At 43.3% G+C, this 25897-nt stretch overlaps 1 protein-coding gene across 9 annotated transcripts in view; it reads right to left on the reverse strand.

Moving 5' to 3' along the window:
* Positions 1–25897, reverse strand: part of SYK (spleen associated tyrosine kinase) — an 89521-nt gene that overhangs the window by 44479 nt on the left and 19145 nt on the right. For 6 of the 9 annotated variants that reach the window (XM_060200517.1, XM_060200520.1, XM_060200518.1 and 3 more), the window contains exons 2-4: positions 21544–21657; positions 5590–6035; positions 2449–2609 (exon numbers count right to left, since the gene is read on the reverse strand). In XM_060200517.1, the coding sequence (XP_060056500.1) occupies positions 2449–2609; positions 5590–5991 (563 nt within the window). In that variant the 5' untranslated portion in view covers positions 5992–6035; positions 21544–21657. Of the gene's footprint in view, positions 1–2448; positions 2610–5589; positions 6036–21543; positions 21658–23366; positions 23446–25897 lie in introns of all 9 variants that reach the window. The other 3 variants (XM_060200515.1, XM_060200516.1, XM_060200513.1) reach the window with 2 other exon arrangements.

The raw sequence follows: 25897 nt of genomic DNA on the forward strand, positions 1-25897 counted from the left end.
TTGTTTTTTCCTCCAGGGTTATTGCTGGGCTCGTGCCTGCACCATGAATCCACCGCTCCTGGAGGCCATTTTCCCCCCTTTTTGTTGCCCTAGTTGTTGCAGCCTCGTTGCGGTCATTATTGCCATTATTGACGTTGCTTTGTTGTTGGATAGGACAGAGAGAAATGGAGAGAGGAGGGGAAGACAGAGAGAGAGGGGGAGAGAAAGATAGACACCTGCAGAACTGCTTCACCGCCTGTGAAGCGACTCCCCTGCAGGTGGGGAGCCGGGGGCTCGAACCGGGATCCTTACACCGGTCCCTGCGCTTCGCGCCACATGCGCTTAACCCACTGTGCCACCGCCCGACCCCCACAAGACAGGTTTTTTGCATAGCACATGCTTCCATCTCCAAAGTCCAGGATAAAATTCTGTGTCAATAAAACCATGGATACTAGTGAATGCTGGCCCAGGGTTGGATAAACTGGTTTAAATGACTAGAATGTAGTCAGGAGACACATTCAGTGGGGTAACATAAGACTTAGTGGGAAGGAACCAACATATAGCTGAACTTCCCAGCTGCCCCAGAGTGGCTCTGGGCAGAAGTGGGGAACAGGCAGGTCTCAATGACCATAGATGTCCCCTACCAAATCTAAGAGCGGGCGACCACATCAGCAAGAAGGAAAGGACTGGTTATTTGGATTATGCAATCAGGCCTTTCCTGAGATGCCAGGAAGTTATATAGACAGTCCCATGACATTTGTATTGGAAGTTATTCTAAAGAAGTTCACAGAAATTCAAACCTCAGGGGGAAAATGAGCTGACAACATTGCAGAAAAAAAAAAAGTTTTCTCTCCACCATGGGATCACTGTCTAAACATTCAGGATGTCTCTCCTTATTTCCAGAACCACTTTTTTTTTCTTTTCTTTTAGAGTATTTGGTTTAAAAAAACTTCTCTAATAAGAGCCATTTTGGTAAAATAGAAAAATCTTTACATAGATGGCTATTCAGTAAACACTTCTATTTTTAATTTAGAATCACCTGGGTTTGACTCCACATGCCTGCTGTTTGTAAGCATGCAAAGTAAGTTGAGAGGTTGACTCTTTATCCGGAATATCATAGCACAGTGAGTGACAAAGACAAGTGGTCTACCTCATTGTGACCTTAGCCAAATCAGTCCGCTATCCAGAATGATTTCTCATCTTCTCCTGCCCACTAATTCTTTCCTGAAGTGGCTTGTCACAAGGCCTAATACTAAGATTCAGATTTAGCACCAAGGAAATCAGTGACACTGACACACATCTCATTTCTGACATTATGAGGCTAGAGGTGCAAACCTGTTTTGATCAAATAGCTACACTAACCATTATTCATAAAAATGATTCCCAGCAGTCCCCGGATCCCCACCTGCAGGGGAGTCGCTTCACAGGCGGTGAAGCAGGTCTGCAGGTGTCTGTCTTTCTCCCCCCCTCTGTCTTCCCCTCCTCTCTCCATTTCTCTCTGTCCTATCCAACAACGAACAACATCAACAATGGTAATAATAATAACCACAACAAGGCTAGGGCAACAAAGGGGAGGGAAATGGCCTCCAGGAGCGATGGATTCATGGTGTAGGCACGGAGCCCAGCAATAACCCTGGAGGAAAAAAAAAATTAAAAAAAAAAAAAAAAAAACAACAACAACAAAAAATGACTCCCAGCAAATTCTTTTTCCTATCATCTGTTTTTTTTCTCTCTCTCTCTCTCAACTTCAGAGCTTTTATTAAGTAATGGTTTACAGTGTAGTCTTTTTTTTTCCACCACTCTTGCACCCAAAGGTCTGTATCCCCATTTCCACTCCCATGGGGCAGAACTATAGTTCTCTCATAGTCTTAATAGGTTGACATTTTTGTTCACACTCATATTCAGTTCTCTATATTCCGCATAAGAGTGAAACCATTATAAAGTTGTCCTTTACCTCCTTATTTGTTTCACTAAGCATAATCTTCTTCATTTCCATCCACTTTATCCCAAAGGACACAATAGCATATTTTTTTAATTGATGAATAATACTCCATTGAGAATATCATCCTCACTGGCACTTAAAATCAGAGCTCTAAGGGGTGTGGGAATGGATAACTTAGTGTGCTGATTCTAGATGAATAGTCACAGATATTATCCTGCATCTTATGCTTTCCACTAAAAGCTGAATATATAGCTGAATAATGTTTGCTTTAAATACTGCCTTGTTCAATGACCAAGAGAAATGTCCACTCTGGAATCAAACTGGGCAACACAAATGCTGACTTGCAGATGAGAGTTGTGATTCCCAGTGCCTTCACAGCAGGTCAGCATGTGTTCTGTCAGATGACTGTATGACCCCTTCCCTGGTATCATGTGGAGTTTAGCAATAAGGTAGCTGAGTGTCTCTTAGCTCCCCATGATGGGGCGGGGATGAGGGGGCACCTTAATGGGAAATGACACTATACTTACAGGAATTTTCCATTTATCTTTGATCCTATCAGGACAATTTGCTCAGACTCATCCCGAGAGATTTTTCCATGGAACCAGGGCATTTTTTCATGGGCTGTGGTGGCGATGAGCTTCTCCAACTGAGGTTTCTGGCTGATGATTGCCTGTTCCAGTGCCTGACCCTGCCAGGAGGAGAGGAGAGCAGAGAGATGATAGCTTTATTTTTTTTTCTTTAATTAAGCAGTGTAGAAATTATTCGCAATCTGTCCTGAGTTCTTATGTGTCAAAATATGATTGAATACATATATTCACATATATATGGGCCCTGGGCAAGATAGATGGGGTAAATGCTTAATTGTATTTATATATTTTCCTTAAGTTTGGGAACTACTATTTGAACTAATCCAGCTTTCTAGCCTTATTCTCAAGTCTGACACCATCTTCCCAGACAATATTTTTAGTCCACCTACATGTCAGCTATCAAACTCAAGCAAAAATTACTAAATTCATGGGCCCCTAACCTAAAATAAATTTCCTTGCTTGTTTCCACCATAAGATCCCTATTCTCATCTGCTCTATCCCACTTTTTGGTTCCTGCCTATTAAACATTTTTGTCCTGCTTCATATTTTATTGCAAATGCTCCTGATTCCATCCTGAACTTCAAGGGTAGGTGACTTCATCAATGTATCCCAGAACCTCACCTTTCTAGAGACCTACCCCACTAGGAAAAGACAGAAACAGACTGGGGGTATGGATCGATCTGCCCCTGCCCATGTCCAGCAAAGAGGCAATTACAGAAGCCAGAACTCTCACCTTCTGCACCCCATAAATAATTTTGGTCGCTATCCCCAGCATGAGAGAAATATTAGGGGAAGATGATCAGAAGGTTCTGAACCTCAACTCCAATAGGACCCAGAGAAAGAGGAGTAAAAAAAGTAAGGACATTCAGAAGTAGTAATAAGTGCCGTTGCGACTCTGAAAGGAAGAAAAAGCAGGATCATAAAAAGAGGGGGCAAATATATAAATATATAGATAGTTATAGAAATAATAGTTAATCCATATCTGTGACCTTGGGAGAACTACTGCAGTTTCCATTGGAGGGAATGAGGATGCAGAACTCTGGTAGTGGGAACAGTATGGAATTATAACCTGTTATTTCATAATTTTGTAAATCAATATTAGACCACTAATAAAATTAAATATATATATCATTTTTCAATAATTAAAAAACAATGAGATCTTCATACTAAATACCTTCAAATTCATTTGAAACTGCAGAGATACAGCATCTAAAAGCTGGGTAGGGCCTTAAAAACCATCTGGTATACCTCATGAGGTCTAGAGGTGAACCTTCTGCCCTTGAGTATCATGGTTGTCAACTATCAGTAGAACTCGTCATATTGTGTTGGACTTATTTCTTATAACTAATAAAGCTTAAATGAACAACAAAGAATCTGTGTGTTTTAAAATTTGTTCTCTTCAAGAATTCACTCTGAGTACTCCTAAGTCTGTTGGCTGTAAGCGCAAGAGGTGATCACCAAGGAAGTAAAGTGAACCTTGGCAATATAGACATAGCAGCATGGAAAGCAAAAATGGGAACAAGACTGATGGAGGGGTTCTTAGAGGGGAGAACTCTCCATGCTGGCAAACGATGAACTAAAATCTTATAATCTGAGGTTATAAAAAGAACCACAGGTGAAAATTTATAAAATAATCATCCGATAATCAGGGATGAGAAAGAGGGAACATAGAGGAGGCAGTGTGGTGGATTTTAGCATGTTCACAGGCAGAAGACAATTTCCCATACCAGAGAGGCAGCCAAAACACAGTGAATGGAGGTTAGAGTGAGGGTTTAGAACATTACCCAGCTATAACAAATATCTAATCACCACCGTACTCACAGTAGCAGTCAACTCAAAAGTCCACTACAATGAGTAGAGAAGACATCCTGAACATTTTACACATGTGTAATCATTTATACCTGACATTCTGGAAATGATGATAGAGACAGACATCACATGAGGGAGGGTAAGTTTAAGCCTCTGGTCCCCACCTGCAGGGGGAAAGCTTCAAGATTGGTGAAGTAGAGCTGCAGGTATCTCTCCCTCTCTATCTCCTCCTCCCCTGTCAATTTCTCTCTGTCTCTATTCAATAATAAGTAGGTAAAAAAATTTTAATTAAAAATGTAAAAGAATCCATTATATCATCCTCAAAAAATTATACTCTCTTGCATCTATGTGTATAAATGAACTCAACAAAAAAATCTAGGGGGGTACACATTGAGGAAATGAAGAGTAATGACTGAAGATATGCTTTCAGTGAAGACTGCCAATTAGCCTCTTGGTGTCTGACATTAGGACGACTGAGTATACACAGGGATCTAAACTCTCATCCCCTGGACACTTTCTGTATAGGACATTGTCAATACATCCAGGTCAAGTATGTACATCCTTTGCCTGTTACAAACCTAACCAGCTCAGGATTAATCCTATAGGTGGTACATAAAAGCTTAATTAGTAGAGAGGCTATTGGCAGGATTATTTGAAAACAAAGAAGTGTTTCAACTAGTTGTTTAACCAATAGATACTAGTTAGGTAAATCATGGCACACAGTAGACAGGATAAGAAGCATCCCAAAAGAGGCTAGTGAGATTATATGTGTTCTCAAAAACAGAGCTGTGGAAATTTATGTTACAACATCAAAGGCCATTTTGTGTGCTATAATTCCCTTAGGTAAATGAAAACAGCAGGTACCTGCTGATGCCTTTCTGAAAGAATGTCTTGTGGCAATGATTTCTTCCACTGGAGAAACCATCAGTGGCCCAGGAGACTGCCTCTTGAACATGCCCACAAAAAAAGGATGTGCTATCTTCTTAGAGCAAGATTTTTCTTGGTCCAAGTTGATAGACAAGGACATGGTTGTCCGTCTATGGTGGAGTTACAGTCTCATAAGCATAAGAGCACACATTTAGGTTGGAAGATAATGTAGCTGGTAAGAACACTGGGCTTGCATGTCTGAAGTCGTAGTTTGATCTCCAGTGACATACACTAGAGTTTTGCTTTGGTGTGTCTTCCTCTCTCTTTTTTCATGTGCAGCTCTTCCCCTCACATGTGATAATGAAAAAGAGCATGTGTTCACAGAACTGCTTACTCACGACCCACCTGCAGATTCCAAGTCTGTTTCACATATTCCCTGATGAGGTTCTCCTTCAGGTCCTCAAATGGTCCGGTCTTGGGCTGCACTCCAGGTGGTCGGTTGTAGGGCTTCTTAAGGAGGCAGACCAGGCCATCGGACTCCTGGGAATGATAATGGCAGAGCTCTGCAGGGCTGCCATGGGTCCTGCCACCTGCGATGGCATAGGTGCCGTTCAGTTCCCGCTCAATGGTGTAGTGGTGCGCCTTCCTTCCATGTGCTACAGACAGAGCAAAGCCCCCTAGGTAGTTGCGACTCTGACGCAGCAAGTAGAGTCCATCACTCATGCCCCCCTGCACAAGGTAGTCCTCTGCTTCCTCCCGGGTGATGTTGCCGAAGAAGAAGGGCAGGTGGTTAGCACTGTCAGCCATGCCTATGTCTTCTCCTCAGGGGTCCAGGATGTAAGAAGGTCTGTCTGGGGAGAAACAAATAGGACATTGGCTAGAACAAAATTGGAGATGTGCCCTTCTCCCTTGGTTTTTGGTTTAATTGTTTTGGGGGGCTGACTTTTTTAGATAGAGACAAAGAGTCAGAGAGAGAAAGAGAGGGGAGTTGGGCTGTAGCGCAGCGGGTTAAGTGCACGTGGCACAAAGCGCAAGGACCGGCATAAGGATCTCAGTTCAAGCCCCCGGCTCCCCACTTGCAGAGGAGTTGCTTCACAGGCGGTGAAGCAGGTCTGCAGGTGTCTGTCTTTCTCTCCCCCTCTCCGTCTTCCCCTCCTCTCTCCATTTCTCTCTGTCCTATTAAACAAGAATGATGAGGGCAACAAAAAGGAATAGAGAGAGAGAGAGAGAAGGAAAGAAACCACACCACCAAGGCCTCCTTCAGTGTAGTGGGTGTCAGGCCCAAACCCAGGTTGTGCACATGGCAAATTCTCCCACTTGGGACTTGAGTGTCAAGTTCAAACTAACAAGCTGTCATTTTTTCTACTCACATAGTTATATGATTTTCTCACACACCCTCCTAATTTGAACCAAAATGAGCATAAGACAAACATAGCCAAATTTTTATTTATTCTTACTATTGTTGTTGTTGTTGTTGTTACTGGTGGGGTGTGGGTAGAGGAGAGCTATAAACATTTCTAGAGATAGAGAGAATTGGGGGCTGGTTGGTGGCACACCTGGTTGAGTGCACATGTTACACAAGGACTGAGTTCAAGGCCCTGGTCACCACCTATAGGGGGTAAGCTTGGTGAGTGGTGAAGCAGTGCTGCAGGTGTCCCTCTGTCTCTCTCCCTCTCTACATCCCTCTTCCTCTCAATTTCTGGTTGTCTCTAGCAAATAAGTAAAGATAATAAACGAAAAATAAATAAATAAAGAGACAATTATATACAATTTACTGCTAGTCTGAATTACATGAGCAGGGCAAACACTTCTTTTTTTACTTTATTGGGGGGATTAATATTTAACATTCGACGGTAAGTACAATCGTTTATACATGCATAACATTTCTCAGTTTTCAGTGGAAACACTTCTGAATCAATTCTACCTGATCATCAAGAGGAGCTACACCTAGTCATCAGCTGACATCAGATTTAGAAAGCTAAGCTGCTGACCGTGAGTACAGACGACATTAACACTGTGATCCAAGGTGCATACTTCTAGCAGAAAGACAGAATCAATAGGCTGTTTTCCTGGAGCATAAAAAGTAACATTCTGGGGGTTGGGTGGTAGCACAGCTGGTTAAGCATACATGGCGCAAAGCATAAGGACTGGAGTAAGAGTACCAGTTCTATCTGCCTGCAGGAGTTCACTTCACAAGTACTGAAGCAGGTCTGCAGGTGTCTGACTTTCTCTCCTCCTATCTCCCCTCCTCTCTCAGTTTCTCTCTGTCCTATCCAACAACAACATCAATGGCAACAATAACAATAACAGCAACAACAAAGACAACAAAATGGGAAAGGTGGCCTCCAGCAGCAGTGGTTTCGTAGTGCTGGCATCAAGCCCCAGCGATAACCCTGGAGGCAAAAAAATAATAAGAATAAAATAAAATAAAAGTAACATTCTGTCAGAGGCTGGACTTCAAAGCAGCATGTTGTCTTCTCTCTTTCTCTAGACCATTCCCTAGGCACCAGTCACCATAGCTGGAGGGAGTCAGATAATAGGGTCTGGGGGATAGCACTGCTGATAAAAAAACACGCCTTGCCATGTGTGAGGCAGCAGGTTTGAGTGTGGGCACAACATAAGAGCATCACAATACTGGGAGAAGCCCCACTGATGGTGGAGTGGCACTGTGGTGTCTCCCCCGACACACACACACCTAGTTCTTGCTGTATTTAAAATAAAAAGAATGAAAGAGTCAGGGGCAAGGGTAGATAGCACCATGTTTATGCAAACAGACTCACATGCCTGAGGCTTTGAAATCTCAGGTTCAACCCCCCAAATCCCCCCAACATACACAAACACCACCATAAGCCAGAGTTGAACAGTACTCTGGTAAAAATAAACAAAACAACAAACAAGCAAAAAAGTCAGCCTAGGAGTGGTGTTGTCACACCGGCTTAAGACCCTGGTACTGCAAAACAGACAGACAAAATATAGTCTCACATTTTATGAAGACACCAGCCACACACAAAGAAGATACTTCTCACACTGAACAGATACCTATTTCAGAAGAAAAGAGAGAAGTCAACTGCTTACCAGGGATCTTGCTTTCTGTTGTGACTATAGGCAAAAGATGTATACTGTCAGAATAAAACAGTATCCACAGGATGTATATCCTCAACCAAAAGGGATCTGTCATCCTTGGAAACTTGTCTAAGATGATGACATTAGTCATTAGTGCAGCTAACAGAAGAGGAGCACAAGCTTCCATGTAACAGATACACACTCATGCACACACTAACACAGACATGCACAGACATACCAGCACCTGCTTGCATGTTGATGTAGGGCTTCCTTGATGCTGTTCCAGACCCAGAGGGGCAACAGCAGTGGGACCCATACTTGTCACTTGGTGAGGCTTAAATTCTCCTCCCTTCAGCTGTCTTTTTATTGGTTATACTCAGACCGGGGAGGTGGTGTTTCAACTGGCAGACCGCCGGACTGGTATAGGTCGCTCCAAGTAGGTTGGACGTGTAGCCCCAGGAGTCTCTCCTGAAGTCCCTCTGTCGATGTGTTTGCACGTGTTTGCACTCACCTGTGGCTTGGTGGGTCCCTGGTGTGATCCTACTCATCTTTTTTTTAAATAATTATTGATTTATTCCCTTTTGTTGCCCTTTTTTATTGTTGCTGTATTTATTGTTGTTGTTGTTGATGTCATCGTGGTTGGATAGAATAGAGAGAAATGGAGAGAGAAGGGGTAGACAGAGAAGGGGAGAGAAAGATAGACACCTGCAGACCTGCTTCATCACCTGTGAAGCGACTCCCTTGGAGGTGGGGAGCAGGGGACTCGAACCGGGATCCTTTGCGCCACACCTGCGCTTAACCCACTGCGCTACTGCTTGACTCCCGATCCTACTCTTATCTTGTTACGTCCTCAGGTGATCCTCTTTGCTATTCCATGCATGTTTATGTAAAACCATTTTATTTTTCAGTATGAATTCTACTGCAAGTGACTACAAAGCATACCTGCCTGATCAGGTAATAGAATTTTCTCTGGGCAACACTGCCAAATCAGTGCTCCTGAGTTAGAACCCAATATGATATGTCTCATTATACGTTCACAAAATATAAAGAACTTTCTTGTTTACAATGCTTAACATTTGACTGCCAATGATTAATTCTTCTTTGTGGAGATTTGTAAAAGGTTCCCCTCCCCCAAGTTTCACATTTTCTTTCAAATCTAAAACTACTATTTATGGAGGCCAGGTGGTGGTGGCACATCTGCTTAAGCACACACATTACAGTGCATGAGAACCCAGGTTCAAGCCCCTGGTCCCCACCTGCAGAGGGAAAGCTTCACAAGTGGTGAAGCAGGGTTGCAGGTGTCTCTTTGTCTCTTTCCTTCCCTATCTCCCCTCCCCTTTTCAATTTCTTTCTGTCTCTATCCAAAAAAAAAAAAAAGTAAAAAGTAAATAAAAACATTTTTTTTTAAAAAGAATACTATTTCTAAAATACAGAATCCACTTTTCATTTGTCTTTTAACTTCTCTGTCTGTGATTCAGTGTGTAGCCTCGCCCTGCCATCCCCCTGCACTTTTCTCATTTCTTGCAGTTCCTGCAGCCCTAACTGGTATTCTAGTGCTGGACTGCTGCCCTGCTCTGTGCCACTAACATATCTCTTTTCAGCCAGCACCTCTCAACCTTCCAAGTAACCCTGCTAACAACCTCAGGAATGCTAACCCTGGGATCCCCACACTATCAGAAGATGAACTCTCTGCTGCCTGTCTCCCCCAGCCTGGAAGTTACCTGAGAGTCCTTGCTCACATCAGGGCTCCCTTTCCAAATAATCAAAGTCCTGTGCTCCTTTTTCTGATACCCATCACCACTGCCTGCTCTAAATGCAAGGTGACCAGCTGCACAGCAGTGCCCTGACCTCCTGGTCTGTGTCCCCTTCCTCTTATTTCTCCATCTACTTTCCAATCTGCAGTCCACAGGCTACTCTGGACCACAGCTGACCTGCACTGATGCCCTTGATCCATGTCCCGTAGAAATTACCTCAGATATCACTACGGCAACTATAAACACTGCCATACATACTGGTCCCAATTAATCTCAATTAAAATTTTTTAAGTTACTAGCAAATACTTTTTTTTTTTTTTTGCTTCCAGGGTTATTTCTGGCTTGCTGCTGGCACTACAAATCCACTGCTCCTATCGGCCATTTTTTTTCCATTTTATTGGAAAGGAAAGGGATAAATTGAGAGAGGAGGGGGAGATAGAGAGGAAGAGAGAAAAAGAGACACCTACAGACCTGCTTTGCCACTTAAGAAGCTTTCCCTTTTGCAGGTAGGGAGCCAGAGGCTCGAACCAGGATCCTTACGCATTCTTTGCACTTAGTGCCATGCACACTTAGTTGGGTGTGCCACCGCCTGGCCCCTCTAACAAATACTTTTTTATTTATGTACACTCTTTGGTCATCACTAGAGCTTTACCACTCCAGACTGACTTTTTCAGATTAAAAAGGAGAGAGATGGAGTGAGAAAAAGCAAGAGCAAGAGTGAGTGAGAGGAACTATAGCACAGAGAGTCCTTCAATCCAGTAAGGGCTGGGCTAGAACCAGAATCATACTCGTGGCAAAACAATGCACAGTCCATGTGAGATATTTTTCTGGCCCTTATTTGTATATGTCATAACACATTTTTTTGTTGTTGTTCATTTGCTTCTGTAGCACATTGGCCATGCAAGTACATGATTCCAGGGCTCACAGACTGACTTTTTCACTTCTTTTATTTTGTAGATATAGAGAGAGGAAGAAAAACACGCACAGAGAACACTGCTCCATCATTCATGAAGCTTTCCTGGTGTTGACCTTGGCACTGCTACATAACAATGAGCTTGAACCCAAGGCCTCATTCATGGTCAAGTACCTGCTCTACTGATTGAGCAATCTCCCAGCCCACTATCATTTTTTTTTTCCAACTCACAGATCTGCCACTGACATTTACACTGGTGCTGGCACTTTTGGAGGCAAAACACCAAGGAAAATGGACATAACCAAACAGACTGCAACAAGGCTCTCTGGGTCAGCCTGCCAGGACCCATCCTCTGGACACATGCTAGAGGCACTCTAATATGGGTCTGGGGCAGATTTCAGACTCATTTGCAAGGTGTCATCTTTTCAGTCTCCCTGGGAGAAGTAGGTCTGGCATTCTCTGCTGATGGTGTGACTTCCTGTGCTAATGTGACATGAGGCACAGGTCTAAAAGAAGACACATTCAGCCCTTGGTAGTGGTAGCGGTTTGGACTGCAGATACAGCTCATTACAAAGATAGTAGTTAAATGGACTTCCGGGTCCAGTTCCAAGTGTGGTGGTTTCCCCATGCCAACAAACAGTTCTTGGCTATCAGCAGGGGATCTCAGAATTCAGCTTCACTCAGCTCAATTCTATCAGGAGACAGTGTCAGACATTAAGTGGCCCTTGCACTGCTTCAAACACCAATCACAAGCCCAGGTGATTCTGACCAATTGGCTACAGTCTGGAGATCCCCATGGCTCACCACTTAGATCAAATAAGTTGCCGCACATTTCACAGAATGCAGAGAAACATTCAATTCTCTAGGTTACCAGTTTATTATAAGAGGCTATTACTCAGAAAGCGTTCAGTGCAAGAAATTCCTAGGGCAAGATAAGGGGTGAAAGGACAGAACTCCCAGGTGCTCTTGTATTGGGGAGAAGGGGACTGGCACTTGTCTCGTCAACATTTAAAAAGTTCAGCACACATTATCTGAACCAAGAATTAAGGAGAGAGGATGACTTTCAGGAATTTTAAATTTTATTTGGGAAAGCTGAGAACATTCACATGTTAAAACATGAGACAGAGAGGAAGAGAGAGAGCGAAGGCAACCACTGTTCCTAGCTAGCTCTTTGGGTTTATCTGTTTGCTTTTTTCTCTTTTTAATGAAGGTTTTATTACTTAAGAATATTGCTTAAATCTTTGGCCATTGATTCACTCAAACCACAAGCCCTCTCCGCTCCCTGGAGGGTCAGAGTTTGGAACTGAGTAGTTCTTCTAATCACATTGTTGGCTTCATTGGTAAGCAGCTCTGCAAGGCTTTTGAAAAGTCACTCATTAACATTACAAGAGACAGTTTCACAGCTCTTTGTTCAGTAAGTTCCAAGAGCTTTAGGAACTTGCTGCCAGAAGCAGGGATAGAAGGCAGAAATGATACTTCTGATTATAAATCACAATGGCTTAGAGCACATCCTTAGACTATTGAATTCAAATATGAACAATGTCCAAGGAGGCCCTTTATTGAGTTCTTGGACATCAGCCCTTGCTTTTTGGGCAGTTCATGACTTAGGTTAAATGTGAGTTTAGCAATAGAAACTAGATATATGGAGACATATCAGGACTTTTTGTGGCATTTAATCTGCCTCAGTTCCCACAAGCGTCAAATCTTGATACCGGAAACAGTTCCTGGGATATGGCAGGCAATCCAAAATATCAGTTAATGGGTGTAAGTAAAAGCAGGTCTTAAAATAATACACACAGATCAAATGTAGGTTTTTCAGAGGGTCATATATACACACATATATAAAAATACACACACCAAAAATTTGGATGAAAGTGGGTGTAGGGGAAGTGCTGTGGACAGTTTTATTGACTTGTGCTGTGTGCTCTTCAGACACCACTGTCTCAGCTCTTGGCTCATCCATTTAAGTCACCTTCCTGGCCTTGCTTCTCATTTCCAGGAATCTGCTCTGAGCAATGCCACTAACCTCTAAGTGCTTAACCCAAGGTCACTCCACTGGCTTTGCTTTTCTTTTTCTTTTTATCATCAGCATTATTACTGGGGCTTGGTGCCTGTGCACCACCACTCCTGACAGTCATTTACCCCTTTTCCTTTGATGGATGGGGAGAAGGGATGGGGAAATAGAAAAAAAAAAGGAAGACACCTGCAGCACTGCTCCACTTCTGGTGAAACTTCCCTTCTATGGGTGGGCAATGTGTACTAACAGGTGCTGCTTCCTGCCTGTCCTTGTTTTATTTCCTGGAAGCACTGTTTGTTTTTTTCCCCTTTTGTTGCCCTTGTTGTTTGTCATTGTTGTTATTGCTGCTGTCATTGTTTTTGGATAGGACAAGAGAGAAATCGAGAGAGGAGAGAAATATTTATTTATTTATTCCCTTTTGTGCCCTTTTTAAAATTGTCGTTGTATTTATTATTGTTGTTGATGATGTTATCGTCGTTGGATAGAACAGAGAGAAATGGAGAGAGGAGGGGTAGACAGAGAGGGGGAGAGAAAGGTAGACACCTGCAGACCTGGGATGCATTGGATCGACCTTCTCATGGTGCATCCCGTGAGTATCCATTCATTGGGGAAACTGACGATCCTTTCTAGCCGACTGAATCCACATGGATCCCAGTCACTTTCAAAGCCAGCAACAAGCAGCTCCTGACAGCTTTCAACCTGACCTGTTGACTGGCTATGGAAGAAGGGCAAACGTTAGAAGAAGACCTGCAGACCTGCTTCACAGCTTGTGAAGCAACCCCACTCCCCACCCCCCGCTTGAAGGTGGGAGCCAGGGGCTCAAACCAGGATCCTTACGCTGGTCCTTGTGTTTTGCACCAAGTGCGCCTAATCCACTGCCCTACCTACCCCCAGCCCCACTGAAGCACTGTTTAAAGTCAAGCCCCCTATTTATATGATCAGCCTCTCATCTTTGGCAACCCCCTCTGTCTTCAAGGTTCCTTCCTTTTGTTCCTTTACTGCTTCCTTCCTTATTCTATTACCCAACCTTGACTTTCTAGCTGCAGACTCTCACTCCATGGAGCACCACACCTGGATTTCAGCATGCACAGCATGTCCTTCGGTCCCACATCCACCTGACTCCACAGTGTGCCTGATCTGAATCACCACTGACTCAATGTTTCCACCTAGAGGTTCAGGATGAGACCTTACTTACTGGATGCCCCACCCCTTTGACTCACACTGCAGGTCAACCCTACCAGAGTTTGCTTTTAGCACAGCTGTCCCCTCCTGCTCCCCTCACACCAGCACAGGTCGTCCTAAAAGGAGATGAGCTCCAGGTGAGAACCATGAGCCAATGGGATTGGAGAGTAAGGGAAGAGGTTGCACCAGCTGGTCTCCAGGGTCCTCTCACCAGCTTTCTCCTTCTCCTTCTCCTTCTCCTTCTCCTTCTCCTTCTCCTTCTCCTTCTCCTTCTCCTTCTCCTTCTCCTTCTCCTTCTCCTTCTCCTTCTCCTTTCCTCCTCCTCCTCCTCCTCCTTCTCCTCCTCCTCTCCTCCCCTCACCCTCCCCCTTCCTCCTCCTCCTCCTCCTCTTCTTCTTCTTCTTCTTTTTAAGATTTTATTTATTTATGAGAAAGATAGGAGGAGAAAGAAAGAACCAGACATCACTCTGGCATATGTGCTGCCGGGGATCGAATTTGGGACCTCATGCTTGAGAGTCCAAAGCTTTACCACTGCACCACCTCCATGACCACATCCTCTTTCTTCTTAAAGTGAACCCAAGGCCCTGGCTACTCACACCCTCCCTGTTGCCTCCCAACAGGCTAGGAGCCCCATCTGAATATCTTCCTGTCACATCCCAAACACTCTTCTCCCAGTGTAATAGACCCCCGGCTGGTCTGGCCTAAGCCCCTTCGACTAGGATGGTCTGCTTACGCGCATACGCATGTCCACACCACTGCACCACACTTCTTCTTGCTGGGATGCGCTGGAATCTCTCTTGTCCCTGGCTGCCAGCCTGTCTCCTGCTTAGTTTCCTCCTCCTCAGTCCTGTGGTTTCAGTTCATGTCACCACCTCTGAGCTGCATAGGCTGAGGACCCATCTAAGCAGGCTTGCCTACTCATTGCAGGCACACAAGAATTAAAAGTTTATTTTCTTTATCATAGTCAAAAGATGCACTCAACAGTGCTTAGGAGTTTCCCAGGTGCCTACAAATACCTATAAATGAAAGCATACTGATGTGCCCTCTCTGAGTTTCTTTCTTTATTTCTTTTATTTTATTTTTGCCTCCAGTTGCTGCGCTGGGACTCAGTGCAGGTACTACAAATTCACCACTCCTGGTGGCCAATTTTTCCTTTTTTTTTTTTCTTCTTTTTTTATTTGATAGGACAGAGAGAAGGGGAAGAAAAAGGGAGAGAGAAAGATAGACATCTGCAGACTTGCTTCACCACTCATCCCTGCTGCAGGTGGGGAGCAAGCTCGAACTTGGTTCCTTGCATATAGTACTATGTGTGCTTAACTGGGTGTGCCACGTCCTGGCCCCATCGTCTGTGAGTTTCTGCAGTGAATGTACCTGCTTCTGAAAAAAAAAAAAAAAGGAAGAAAGGAAGGAAGGGAAAAAAAAGACTCCTAATATAGTTGCTTTTTGCCCAGGTGGTAGACACAGCTCAGAGATAGAAAGTTCCAGAGAGCACTCCTAGATTCTCCAGCCCCTGATGGAGTACAGTGATTGCACAAACTTCATCTGCTCAGGGGACCCACCCAGTGTGGGAGGTGATGCATTACCCTAGCCTTGCCTGTCCTCCCCCAGCCCTCACCCTCTACTGTCCACAGGCAGTACAGAATACATCCAGTTTTTTTCCCCCAAACCTACTTCAACTTTTTGCTCATGGCTCTGCTCCATGAGAGCTCATCTGCCCTCACATGACATTATCTCCGGAGAAGTCTCTGTACTAGTCTTAGCCCGACATATTTCTATTTTATGCCAGGTTGTCTTTAAAAAAATAGTGGTGGGAGTCGGGCTGTAGTGCAGCGGGTTAAGCACACGTGGCACCAAGCACAAGGACTGCTGTAAGGATCCCGGTTCGAGCCCCCAGCTCCCCACCTGCAGGGGAGTCGTTTCACAGGCGGTGAAGCAGGTCTGCAGGTGTCTTTCTCTCCTCCTCTCTGTCTTCCCCTCCTCTTTCCATTTCTCTCTGTCCTGTCCAACAACAATGACATCAATAACAACAATAATCACTACAATAATAATAGCTACAACAATGAAACAAGGGCAACAAAAAGGAAAAAAATATAGTGGTTAGCTGAGTCAGTTAGGCCAGCAAAATAAGTTCAAGTGGATAGTGCATCTGCTTTGTTATGTGCAATACCTGGGTTCCAACCCAGCCCCCTAGTGCTGTGGTCTCTTTTCCTCTTTTTTCTCAGTGTCTGTCTGTCTGTCTGTCTATCTATCTATCTGAAAAAGTCTTCCCAGTATAGTAAAACCCTAATTACGTGTGTGTGTGTGTGTGTGTGTGTGTGTGTGTGCGTACAGCCTTTCTAGATCAGTACTCGGTATTCCCTGCCTGGTGGTCCACGGACATGCTCTGGAAGACCCCAGCACCCCAGCGTCTACTTTGCACTCTGGTTAGTGAAATGTTAGGGTCACACAGGGGCAGAACATGCCCACCTGGATTTGCATCCTCAGACAGCTGCATGTCCTCACAGGCATTTGCTGGTTTCACTCCTTTCATGACATTGGTTCAGGTTTCTCAGTTCGGGCACTTGGCCATTTCCATTGTAGGGACTGTCTGGTCCACTGCAGGCTGTTTAGCAGCATCCCCTCCCTTCATCCACTAGCACCAATAGCAGCTTTATATCCCCAGTAGTGACAACGCCAAACCATCCTCATACATTGAAAAATGTTCCCTGGGGAAGGGGAAGAGGCAGAAGGAGCCCTGGTTGGAAACCGCTGTGTTAGCTGTGCCACTAATCTGATGTGTGACTTCCAATTCCCTTTCATCTCCCCAATAAATAAGGCATGTGAACGTCTCCTTATCTAATTCATCAACATCACTGTCACTGGACAAGGAGCAGGAAGTGTCAGAGAGGAAAGGAACCCTGGGGAGGTCAGAGTCCATGGAGGCCAGGGGTGCACAGCAGGTACTGAGGGCCTTGGGCAGGCTGGCATTCCATCCCTGTTCCACGTGACTAGAAATGCTAGTGGCCAGGGCCGGGCGGTAGCACTGCCGGTTAAGTGCACATTGCTCAAAGTGCAAGGACCTCGTAAGGATCCCAGTTCGAACCTGCACGGGCGGTGGAACAGGTCTGTAGATGTCTATCTTTCTTTCCCCCCTCTGTCTTCCCTTCCTCTCTCAATGTCTCTCTGTCCTATCCAACAACAATGACAGTAATAATAACAACAACGACAAACAGCAAGGGCAACAAAAGGGAAAAAGTAGCATCCAGGAGTAGTGAATTCATAGTATAGGCACCGAGCCCCAGCAATAACCCTGGAGACAGAAAAAAAAGGGAGAGAGAGAGAGAGAGGGAGAGAGAGAGAGAGAGAGAGAGAGAGAGAGAGAGAGAGAGAGAGAATGCTAGAGCCTTAGCTCTGCATCCTTAGAAGGGAAAAGGGGAAACCAAAAGTTCCTGTAGTCAGGTGGGAGTGTGTGTGTGTGTGTGGGGGGGGGGGTGGTTTGCCCATGGCAACTAATATCTCACCAGTGGAAGGGGAGGAGACCGGAAGGGAGAGGAGGGGAGGGGAAGGGAGGAAAGAGGAGAGCGGCAGAGAGGGGAAGGGAGGGGAGGGGAGGAAAGGGGAGAGGAGGGGAGGGGATGGGAGGGGATGGACAACCATGATTTGGACCAAAACAGAGACAATGTTTGTTCCCTTATGTTTAATGCTGGTGAGGTTTCATTCTGTATTTGATACACTCTGATGAGTTACATCTAGGAAAAAAAAAAAAAAAGATATTTGAGTTGCCAGAAAAGTCAGGATGTATTTTTTTTCCACAGAAAAATGGGTCATGACTTTACACACAGTACAGACAGAGAAAAACTGAGAGGGAACAGGAAGATAAAGAGGGAGAGAGACACTTTGAACAGTGCTTCCCTCCTGCAGGGAGAGACAGGAGGCTTGAACCCAGGTCCTTCCACATTGTAATATATGTACTTAACCAGGCGCTGCCACCACCTGGCCCTTACTATAGAATTCCTTATGCACTTGGTTTCTTGGGGCCTTATCCCAAAAAGCACTGCTAGCAGGCCTCTAGGAGCCTTCAAAAAAAAGACCTTGTGGAAAATCTAATGACGCTGCATCTAGTAGGCGCTCTCTGGTCTTCCACACACTTTGCTTAATCTGTGTTCCATCACAGTGTCTCTTTCCAACTACATTGCCCCAGTCCCAGCACTAAGTAGGCTGCAGGCACAACCTTTGCCCTATAAAATACATTTGGCTTAAAGATATCTCTTGGGTCGTTCTATCTTATCAGACAGTAGTTCCATAGACTAAGAGATTACACTACTACACTCGCTTAACATCATAAATACACTATTTCCAGATGGCATTTGAACTACATTTTTTTAAAAGTCATCTTTCTAAGCATAGCCTGAGGGGGAGCCTAAGCTATTTGGAACCTTCAATTCTGGTGGAAGGAAATTTCACCCCTGCAGAAGAACCACAAGAGTGAAAGTCAATTTGAAGAAGTGGGCTGAACTCTGTTCTCCCACTGGACCTGCCCACCCTGATCCTGGGCCTCCTTCAGTTTTGTAACTTTCCTCTTTGCTTTTCCTCCTCTACATAACCTCCCAAACTATTTAATAGACATTCCATCCCGATAAGCATTTACTGTTCTGCCCTAAAACGCAGGCCACTCTTAAGGATGGACCTACCTCTGTCCTGCAGAGTTTGGTGGAGAGGTAAAATGCTCAGGGCGTAAGAGGTCTCCCAGATAGTTGGAGGGACCTTGCTTCCTTGTATCCTAACCCTTGCGTAGCCCCCTTGCTAGTTTTCCTGAGGGCTAGCTGCATGGCAACAGTGTGGGTTAAAGGTCCATACAACTTCCCAAAGGGCTCTGAGGGCTGTTGACCCTGGGGGAAGTCGAGTGCTGTTCCATGAAGACCTCCAAGCAGATCACTGTGGGAAGAGGTCTCCAGCCAAGAACCAAAAGGGACTTGCCAGCCTGGGAGAAGAGGTGTCGCACACCCTTTGAGCCTTGGTATAACTGAAGCCTAAGGAAACATGGACTGGAGCCAAGATGTCTAAAATTCTGACCCACATAAATAAATGAGAAAAGACAGTGAATGCTTATTGTTGTTGTTGTTGTTAGGTCGTTGAGTGTAGGGCAACCTGTTGTATAAACACATATGTGGCATAGAGCCATGTGAGAGAAGCAAACAGTACATCGAAATACCTGAATGAAGTGTTGGCAAATGAGGGTCCCAAATGACAGGAGAAAGAAAACTAGAGGATGAATTCTAGAAGAGTTTAAACTAAAGGCTTTGACTCTGGCAAAATAAAACTTGCTGGTCTGAGGAAGGAGGAAGGAAGAAACTGTTATAGTCAGGAAAAGAGGAGAAGACCTGTTCGCCCAGAGGCACACTAAGTGTGTCACTTTGTCATTTTGCTTCAAGCCCTGTATGATGGATGAGTCACAGGCCTTCCCCCAAGCCCTGCAAGATCACCATATCCCAGCCTGGGAACCAGGATCAGAGACAGGTTCCAAAGTTGAGATTCATGTGACTGTTATTAACGTCTTAACTTGATCATACGGTCTTTTCCCCTTTCTCCTTCCTCTCTCACTGTGCCAATATTACTCACTACTCGAGCCTCTATTCTCTCTCATCATCTGCATGAAACAAAGTGCAAAGGAGACTTGTTATCCATCACAGTCGTGTTCAACAAATCACATGGACACTGCATTCCGGAATATTGGGAAAACAACTCTCTGCCAGCCTTTAGTCATTTTTTTGTCAACCAATCAATATGTCATCTTATTCTATAAGCGTGTTCCTGTTTCATACATGCCTTTGATTTATACTATTAAATGCAAAGTCAACAGCAGTAATAACTAATGCCTGAACAAAGCATATCTAGCCCATCTTTTCTATAAAGCCATGCACATTCTTCTTACACTCAAGGATACTAAACAGCGCTCATTACAACAAGTCTTCAAATAAATATCTTTCCTTCATGTTGCTATAATATAGAAGAATCCTGACCAACAATGGATGTCATTTGAGAACCTTATTCATAGTAATCAAAATCATTTAAACAAAAAAACCCAAAAAACAAAAACCGTACTGATGACGTTAAGTGAAGACTTACTGTATTATGCTCCTGGATCATTTTGAATAGTGGCATCACCAAGAAAAAGCACAAAAGTGTAGAAAACAAGGTACTCAACAGATCACAAAAAGAGCCTAGCTTGCAGTAATAGTTGAGACAGGAAGGCAAAGTTTGATTCACTTCAATTGGAGATGCATGTGTTGAGTAGTTTAAACATTTCATCATTCTGCACATGCCTATAAATGCCATGAGTACTGACCTGGGGGTTAGAAAAACATTTCACGCAACCTGTAGACACATGGAATCAGTGAATAATAAATATTAACTGTGGATTTTCCCTGCCATCCATCTTCTGAATGGCCAAACTTCTTTATGGAGATACTCAGTGTTATCTTGTTATAAGACTGTAATTAAAGACAACATAACATGCTTATCCCTTAAGTCTGTGTGCAGTTCACTACTTGTAAGCCAGCCATGGAGTCAGAAGAGTCAGACTGTGCTTTCTTCCTTCCTCCTCCTCCTCCTCCTCTTTCTTCTTTTAGAAAACATCACTTGTTAAATCACTAATTAAAAAAAAATGTTTATCCTGGTAATCAGCAGCCCAGGCCTTTGAGTGAGCTTCTGCTTTTCTTAAGACTCGTCGAACCATGGCTCCTGCAGGTGTTGTCTTCCCACAGTCTATTCAACTTCCTGTAGTGAATATTTGCACCACTGCTCAACATGTTAAGGTGACTGATTTCACATCTCTGGGCCACAGAGGCGAGCCTCCTATCATCTGTCAAAACCTATCTGGGGACAATTTCTGTCATCACCCTCCAATTTAGGGGAACAAAATCTGGAAGATGCAAACAAGATATAGCAACTTGTCAAGCTGAAAGCCACAGTCTTCTCCATGCAAAACAGCTCTGATAAAATTTGCCTGGGAATTTCCTTTTCATAAAGCTAAGAAAATTAAGTGTCCAAACTTGAGTAAGAGCAAAAACTCTCTCTGTGGGTTTCATTCATTCTCATGAAAAAAAAAAAAAAAGAGGAAACAACCTAGCCCACTGAGAGCATGAATGGAATTTCTTATGATACAGAAGAACACATTTTATAAACAAAAAGTAGTGTGAAGTTCCGTTAGTATACAAAAAGTTCATCTAAGTCTGAGGAATGAGATTTTTTTTACTAATTATTTAGAAATTAAGGTGTATTACAATACTTAAAAATATTGTATAATCATTCAGAATAGAATTCTTTCATCAAGCTTTCAAAATTTGAAAGTTTTAAGAAATGTATCTGGTAAAAGTACATGTACCTCAACCAATATCTGGACATTTTCAGCTTCTATAAGATATTTTTAAGAGCCTCTTAAAAATACTCACCTATTGGGTGGGGGTAGATAGCATAAAGGTTATGCAAAGAGACTCTTATGTCTGAGGATCCAAAGTCCTAGGTTCAATCCCTTGTATCACCATAAATCAGAGTTGAGCAGTTTTCTGGTAAAAAGAAAGAAAAAAAATAATTAAAAAAACCCTACCTCACCTATTATTTTTTCCATAAAATCATTAGCACAAATATTATGTTTGGATATCAACATATCAATCTATTTAACTAGTTGACTACAGATAAGCAGCCTATCCACAATAAGTGGATTTAACTTTAAAATACAGACTCTATATTCCATTCAGTATGGTTGATGAGTGTTAAGTCACTTATTGGGTGGGATGTGGGGCAGAAAGAGAGCAGCCCTGCCTCTGGACAATGGCTAGGTGGCCCTGCTCTACATGCCAAGACAGAGTCCCTGGTTATCTAAATTCTGCTTGTCCCTCAATATGATCCAACAGAATCATGGCACATTCAGCCTCTTGGCCTGCATTCTCTTCACCAAGTTCTGCTCTTCCTGGGTATGGCTCTTAGTGCATCACCCAGATCCTGCCATGGAAATGGGGGCCCTGCCTCAAACTCACTCCTAGATACTGAGTCCCTCCCGAAACTCAGCCCCATACGGGTCCTGCCAGCAGACCAGAGCCAGTGGACACAGTATAAGAGACAGAAAGTCTGGGGTTTTAAAACGCTTATTTGTATGAGTCTGGGAGATAGTAAGAAATAAAGAAAGACAAGAGCATCACTCTCATCTATGGGGTGCTGGAGATCAAACCTAACACCTCATTCATACAAGTCCTATGTTTTATCTCCTAAACCACCTCCTCAGTCACAGGAAGTCTGAATTTTAAACAGCTTTCTTGGAGATTTTCAGGCACTCTGAAAACTTCTGCCATAATCACTCCACAAGTGATATTAGCAGAGAGAAGAGCTCACCGATCATGTGCTGAGCCTGAATGTAGCAGAAAAGGAGTGTGGGAGCAGGTTGAAACTGGATACACAGGGAGGGCATCAGATCACCCTGCACCTTTACACCAAGGCACTGCAGTACAGGGGAGTGCTCACCATGAGGTGGCAGGGATGTACAAAGAACTAGTCGTTTAAAACAGAGTTATGGGACTGGAGAGATACCATAATGATGATACAAAATGTTCATGCCTGAGGCTTTGGGTTCCCAGGCTCAGCCCTCAGCACTACTATAAGCCAGATTTGAGCAGCAACCCAATAAAAAGTTACGCAGAAACAAGAAAAGAGTAAAGTTTAGTCATGATCAACCATTAATAATGATCTCTAATGGTATCACTTTGAAATGTCCCTCCAGTTCTCTCTCTAGCAGAGGAGAAAAGGACTGAAGCCTGGAGCAAATTAGCAGGCCATCTCCCCTGTGAATTTCAACTATTATCTGTGTCCCCGAAGTCATCCATTTCTTTATCTACTCTGGGGAAAGATAATAAAGAATGAAGTCATAGACAAGTGCTTTTGTATTGGAAATGGTTGATAGCTTTCAGTTTCTGGACACGATTTTGCCAACTCTTCCCTCCAACTCATTCGTACCCAAAGATTAATTAAAAAGAGCCACAGTCTTCGCAGTGTCAGCTCCAACATGTGAAGGGGTCACTTTTTATAGTGACCCTGCAGCTGTTGGTGAAACCATTTCATCTAATGTGAATAAAAAGAACATGCTGAATGTGCATAGGAAATCACCATTATTTCTTTTTCTCACCAGTTCTTATTGTGGGTGACACATGGTTGCAAAATATTACAGAAGCTTATGACGGTAACCATACAACTCTGTCATTAAAATGCCTACTCTTAAAAGTACCTTGTGAAAAGTTACATGAAAGGAAGGCAAGTAGGCTAGCCACATAACGACCACTGGCCACTAGCTGGTAGGTGATGAGCTGTAGATAAAACAGAAAGAATTTACATAGCCAGGTGGCAATTCACTGAAACATCAGCACAGGATCCTGCCTATCCACAGAGGTATAGAGTTCTGAATCACAGAGATAAATTTATTTTATTCCCACACATTTGATCTACCTTCCTCCCCTAGATCCCAACACAAGTTTAGTATAGCCTACAACTGGAACACGGCAGTAGACCAACGGTGTCTGCAATTAGGGAAGTGGGTCTCTTCCCCTGCTTCAGCAAGCAAAACTACCCAGAAAGCAGAAGTAAAGACGAACAGCCAGATAGGTTTTTTTTTTTAATTGCACATCCAAATGAAGCAACACCCCAAAGACATGGGCCCCACTAGAACAGACTTGAGTCTCAGACTGTCAGTGGACATGGCTGAGTCTACTGGAGCTAAGTCAGCCTGGAAAGACATCTCCTAGGACTTTCTACTAAATGAACTTGACCTTGAATTGCTACTGATATTTTCTTGATAATTATGTATAAAACAGCCCCAGGGCAATGTAAGAAAAAAGCTCCACCAGGCTCCACCAACTTCAACTCCTAACAACTGCAGTTTGGTGTCCCTAGTTACACCTGTCGTGGTGGCTACAGCTTTCAGATGACCATGTATCCTGACACATCCATTCTTTGGTAGTCTCGGAAAAGCCACTGATTTCAACTGGTCCAGATGCTTCTTATAAAGACAGATGTGGTGACTTCTACACTCTTCACTTGTTGGAGCTGACACTGGAAGACTGTGACTCTTTTTAGTCAGTCTTAGCTAATATCTATCCTAAAAGAGCTGGTCCACAAGTACTTGCCAGATGAATAAGTAAATGATTAACTGAAATGTGACTAAGAACTCTCTATCAGATGATGGTTCATATATACAGTGTCTAAAGTATTTTACTAACAGAAAAACCCCACTGCTAAAATGAACAACAGTTTACCTTGCTAGGCATGTCCCTCTTTATTACAAGAATTAATTTGGGATGAGATTTGCATACAAGAGAACAAAGATTCAGTTCCAAGCACCAACAAGAACCAGAGCTCACTGGTTCTCTGGTTATAAAAAAAAAAAAAAAAGTGTGTGTGTGTGTGTGTTTCTACATTTCCAATCTAAGAGATGACTGGTAACATCAGGAGATACTTTTTGTGATTTATCTACAGTGTGATGCCAATTCTTAACCTAGAATCCTTAAAGTATATACTGTATTCAGACAAGGAGAAATACAAACGTTAGGTCAAAAACATAAACAAATTCTTAGGACCTACTTTTGATGGGGAACTAAAGGTTTTGCCCTGACATCATTCAAAAGTAGACCTGGCTCTCTGTGCGTATTCCAGGGACAATCTCTATCTTCTTGCACTACAGAAATGACCTTCTGCAGGAGAAGGCTGCTGGCACCTGCTCAGCTTCCACGTAACCCTATCCTACTAGGAAGTGGGAGAACCTGGGAGTCGAAGTATCATGAACCCTGGGATCTCCAAGTGGATGTGCATTGAGTATCACTGTAGCATCACTGATTTCCAGCTGTGCAGTGAAATAAATAAATAAATAAATAAATAAATAAATAATAAATAAAAACTTGCCCTGAAGCCAGTCTTTGGTTATAAGAAAGATATTTACTGGGAAAAAAAAAAACTATCAACCATGGAAAAAGTATTCTTTCATAATAGAAACATGAATACAAGAACAAGAAGGCTGTCAACAACTGTCCTATGAATCATGATTTCTCACAACAAAATTCTTTTTTTGTTAAAGAAATATAAATAAATAAAAGTTTGTAGTAGTAGTTAGCAACAATTCTCAGTTAGGAGACTTTCGTTCTACGATGGTTTTGAAAGCTATGCAAAAAACAGTGATATGTTACACTCTAAGGTACTGGAGCTTTCCCGTGTCATGGCACTCCTATGCAGTGCCTGGGCTTGAGCCTGGGTTGTATGAGTGTGTGGTAGGGCATGTGCCTATATGATGAGCTTAATTTTCTTTTCTTTTCTTTTTCCTCTTCTCTTCTTTCTTTGTTTCTTCCCATCCTTCTTTCCTTCCTTTTGTCTTCTTTCTTTCTTTCTTTCTTTCTTTCTTTCTTTCTTTCTTACCTTCCTTCCTTTTCTTTTCTTTTCTTTTCTTTTCTTTTTTTAAACCAGAGCACAAAGTCTGGTGGGACTGGGGTTTGAACTCAAACCTCTGCTGCCTCAGGCATTAAGGCTCACCACACTAGGTAACCAGCCCTTTGCGGTTCACAATCATCTTTAAAGGGTAGAGAGGAGATTCAGAATGGCCAGCAGCTTTCTTGTCAAAGTCACCCAGCTTTTTCTCTTCCCCACATTGCATTACTGAGGATGAGGAGGATATTATTAGACTAGAACACATCCTGAGATTCTTCTTGTCTTAATTCATTTACACGTTGAGGAAGCAACCCTCAGACTCTAAACAATGATACTAAAAGGAAAAGA

This window comes from Erinaceus europaeus, chromosome 10 (assembly GCF_950295315.1).
Source record: "Erinaceus europaeus chromosome 10, mEriEur2.1, whole genome shotgun sequence".
Taxonomy (NCBI): domain Eukaryota; kingdom Metazoa; phylum Chordata; class Mammalia; order Eulipotyphla; family Erinaceidae; genus Erinaceus; species Erinaceus europaeus.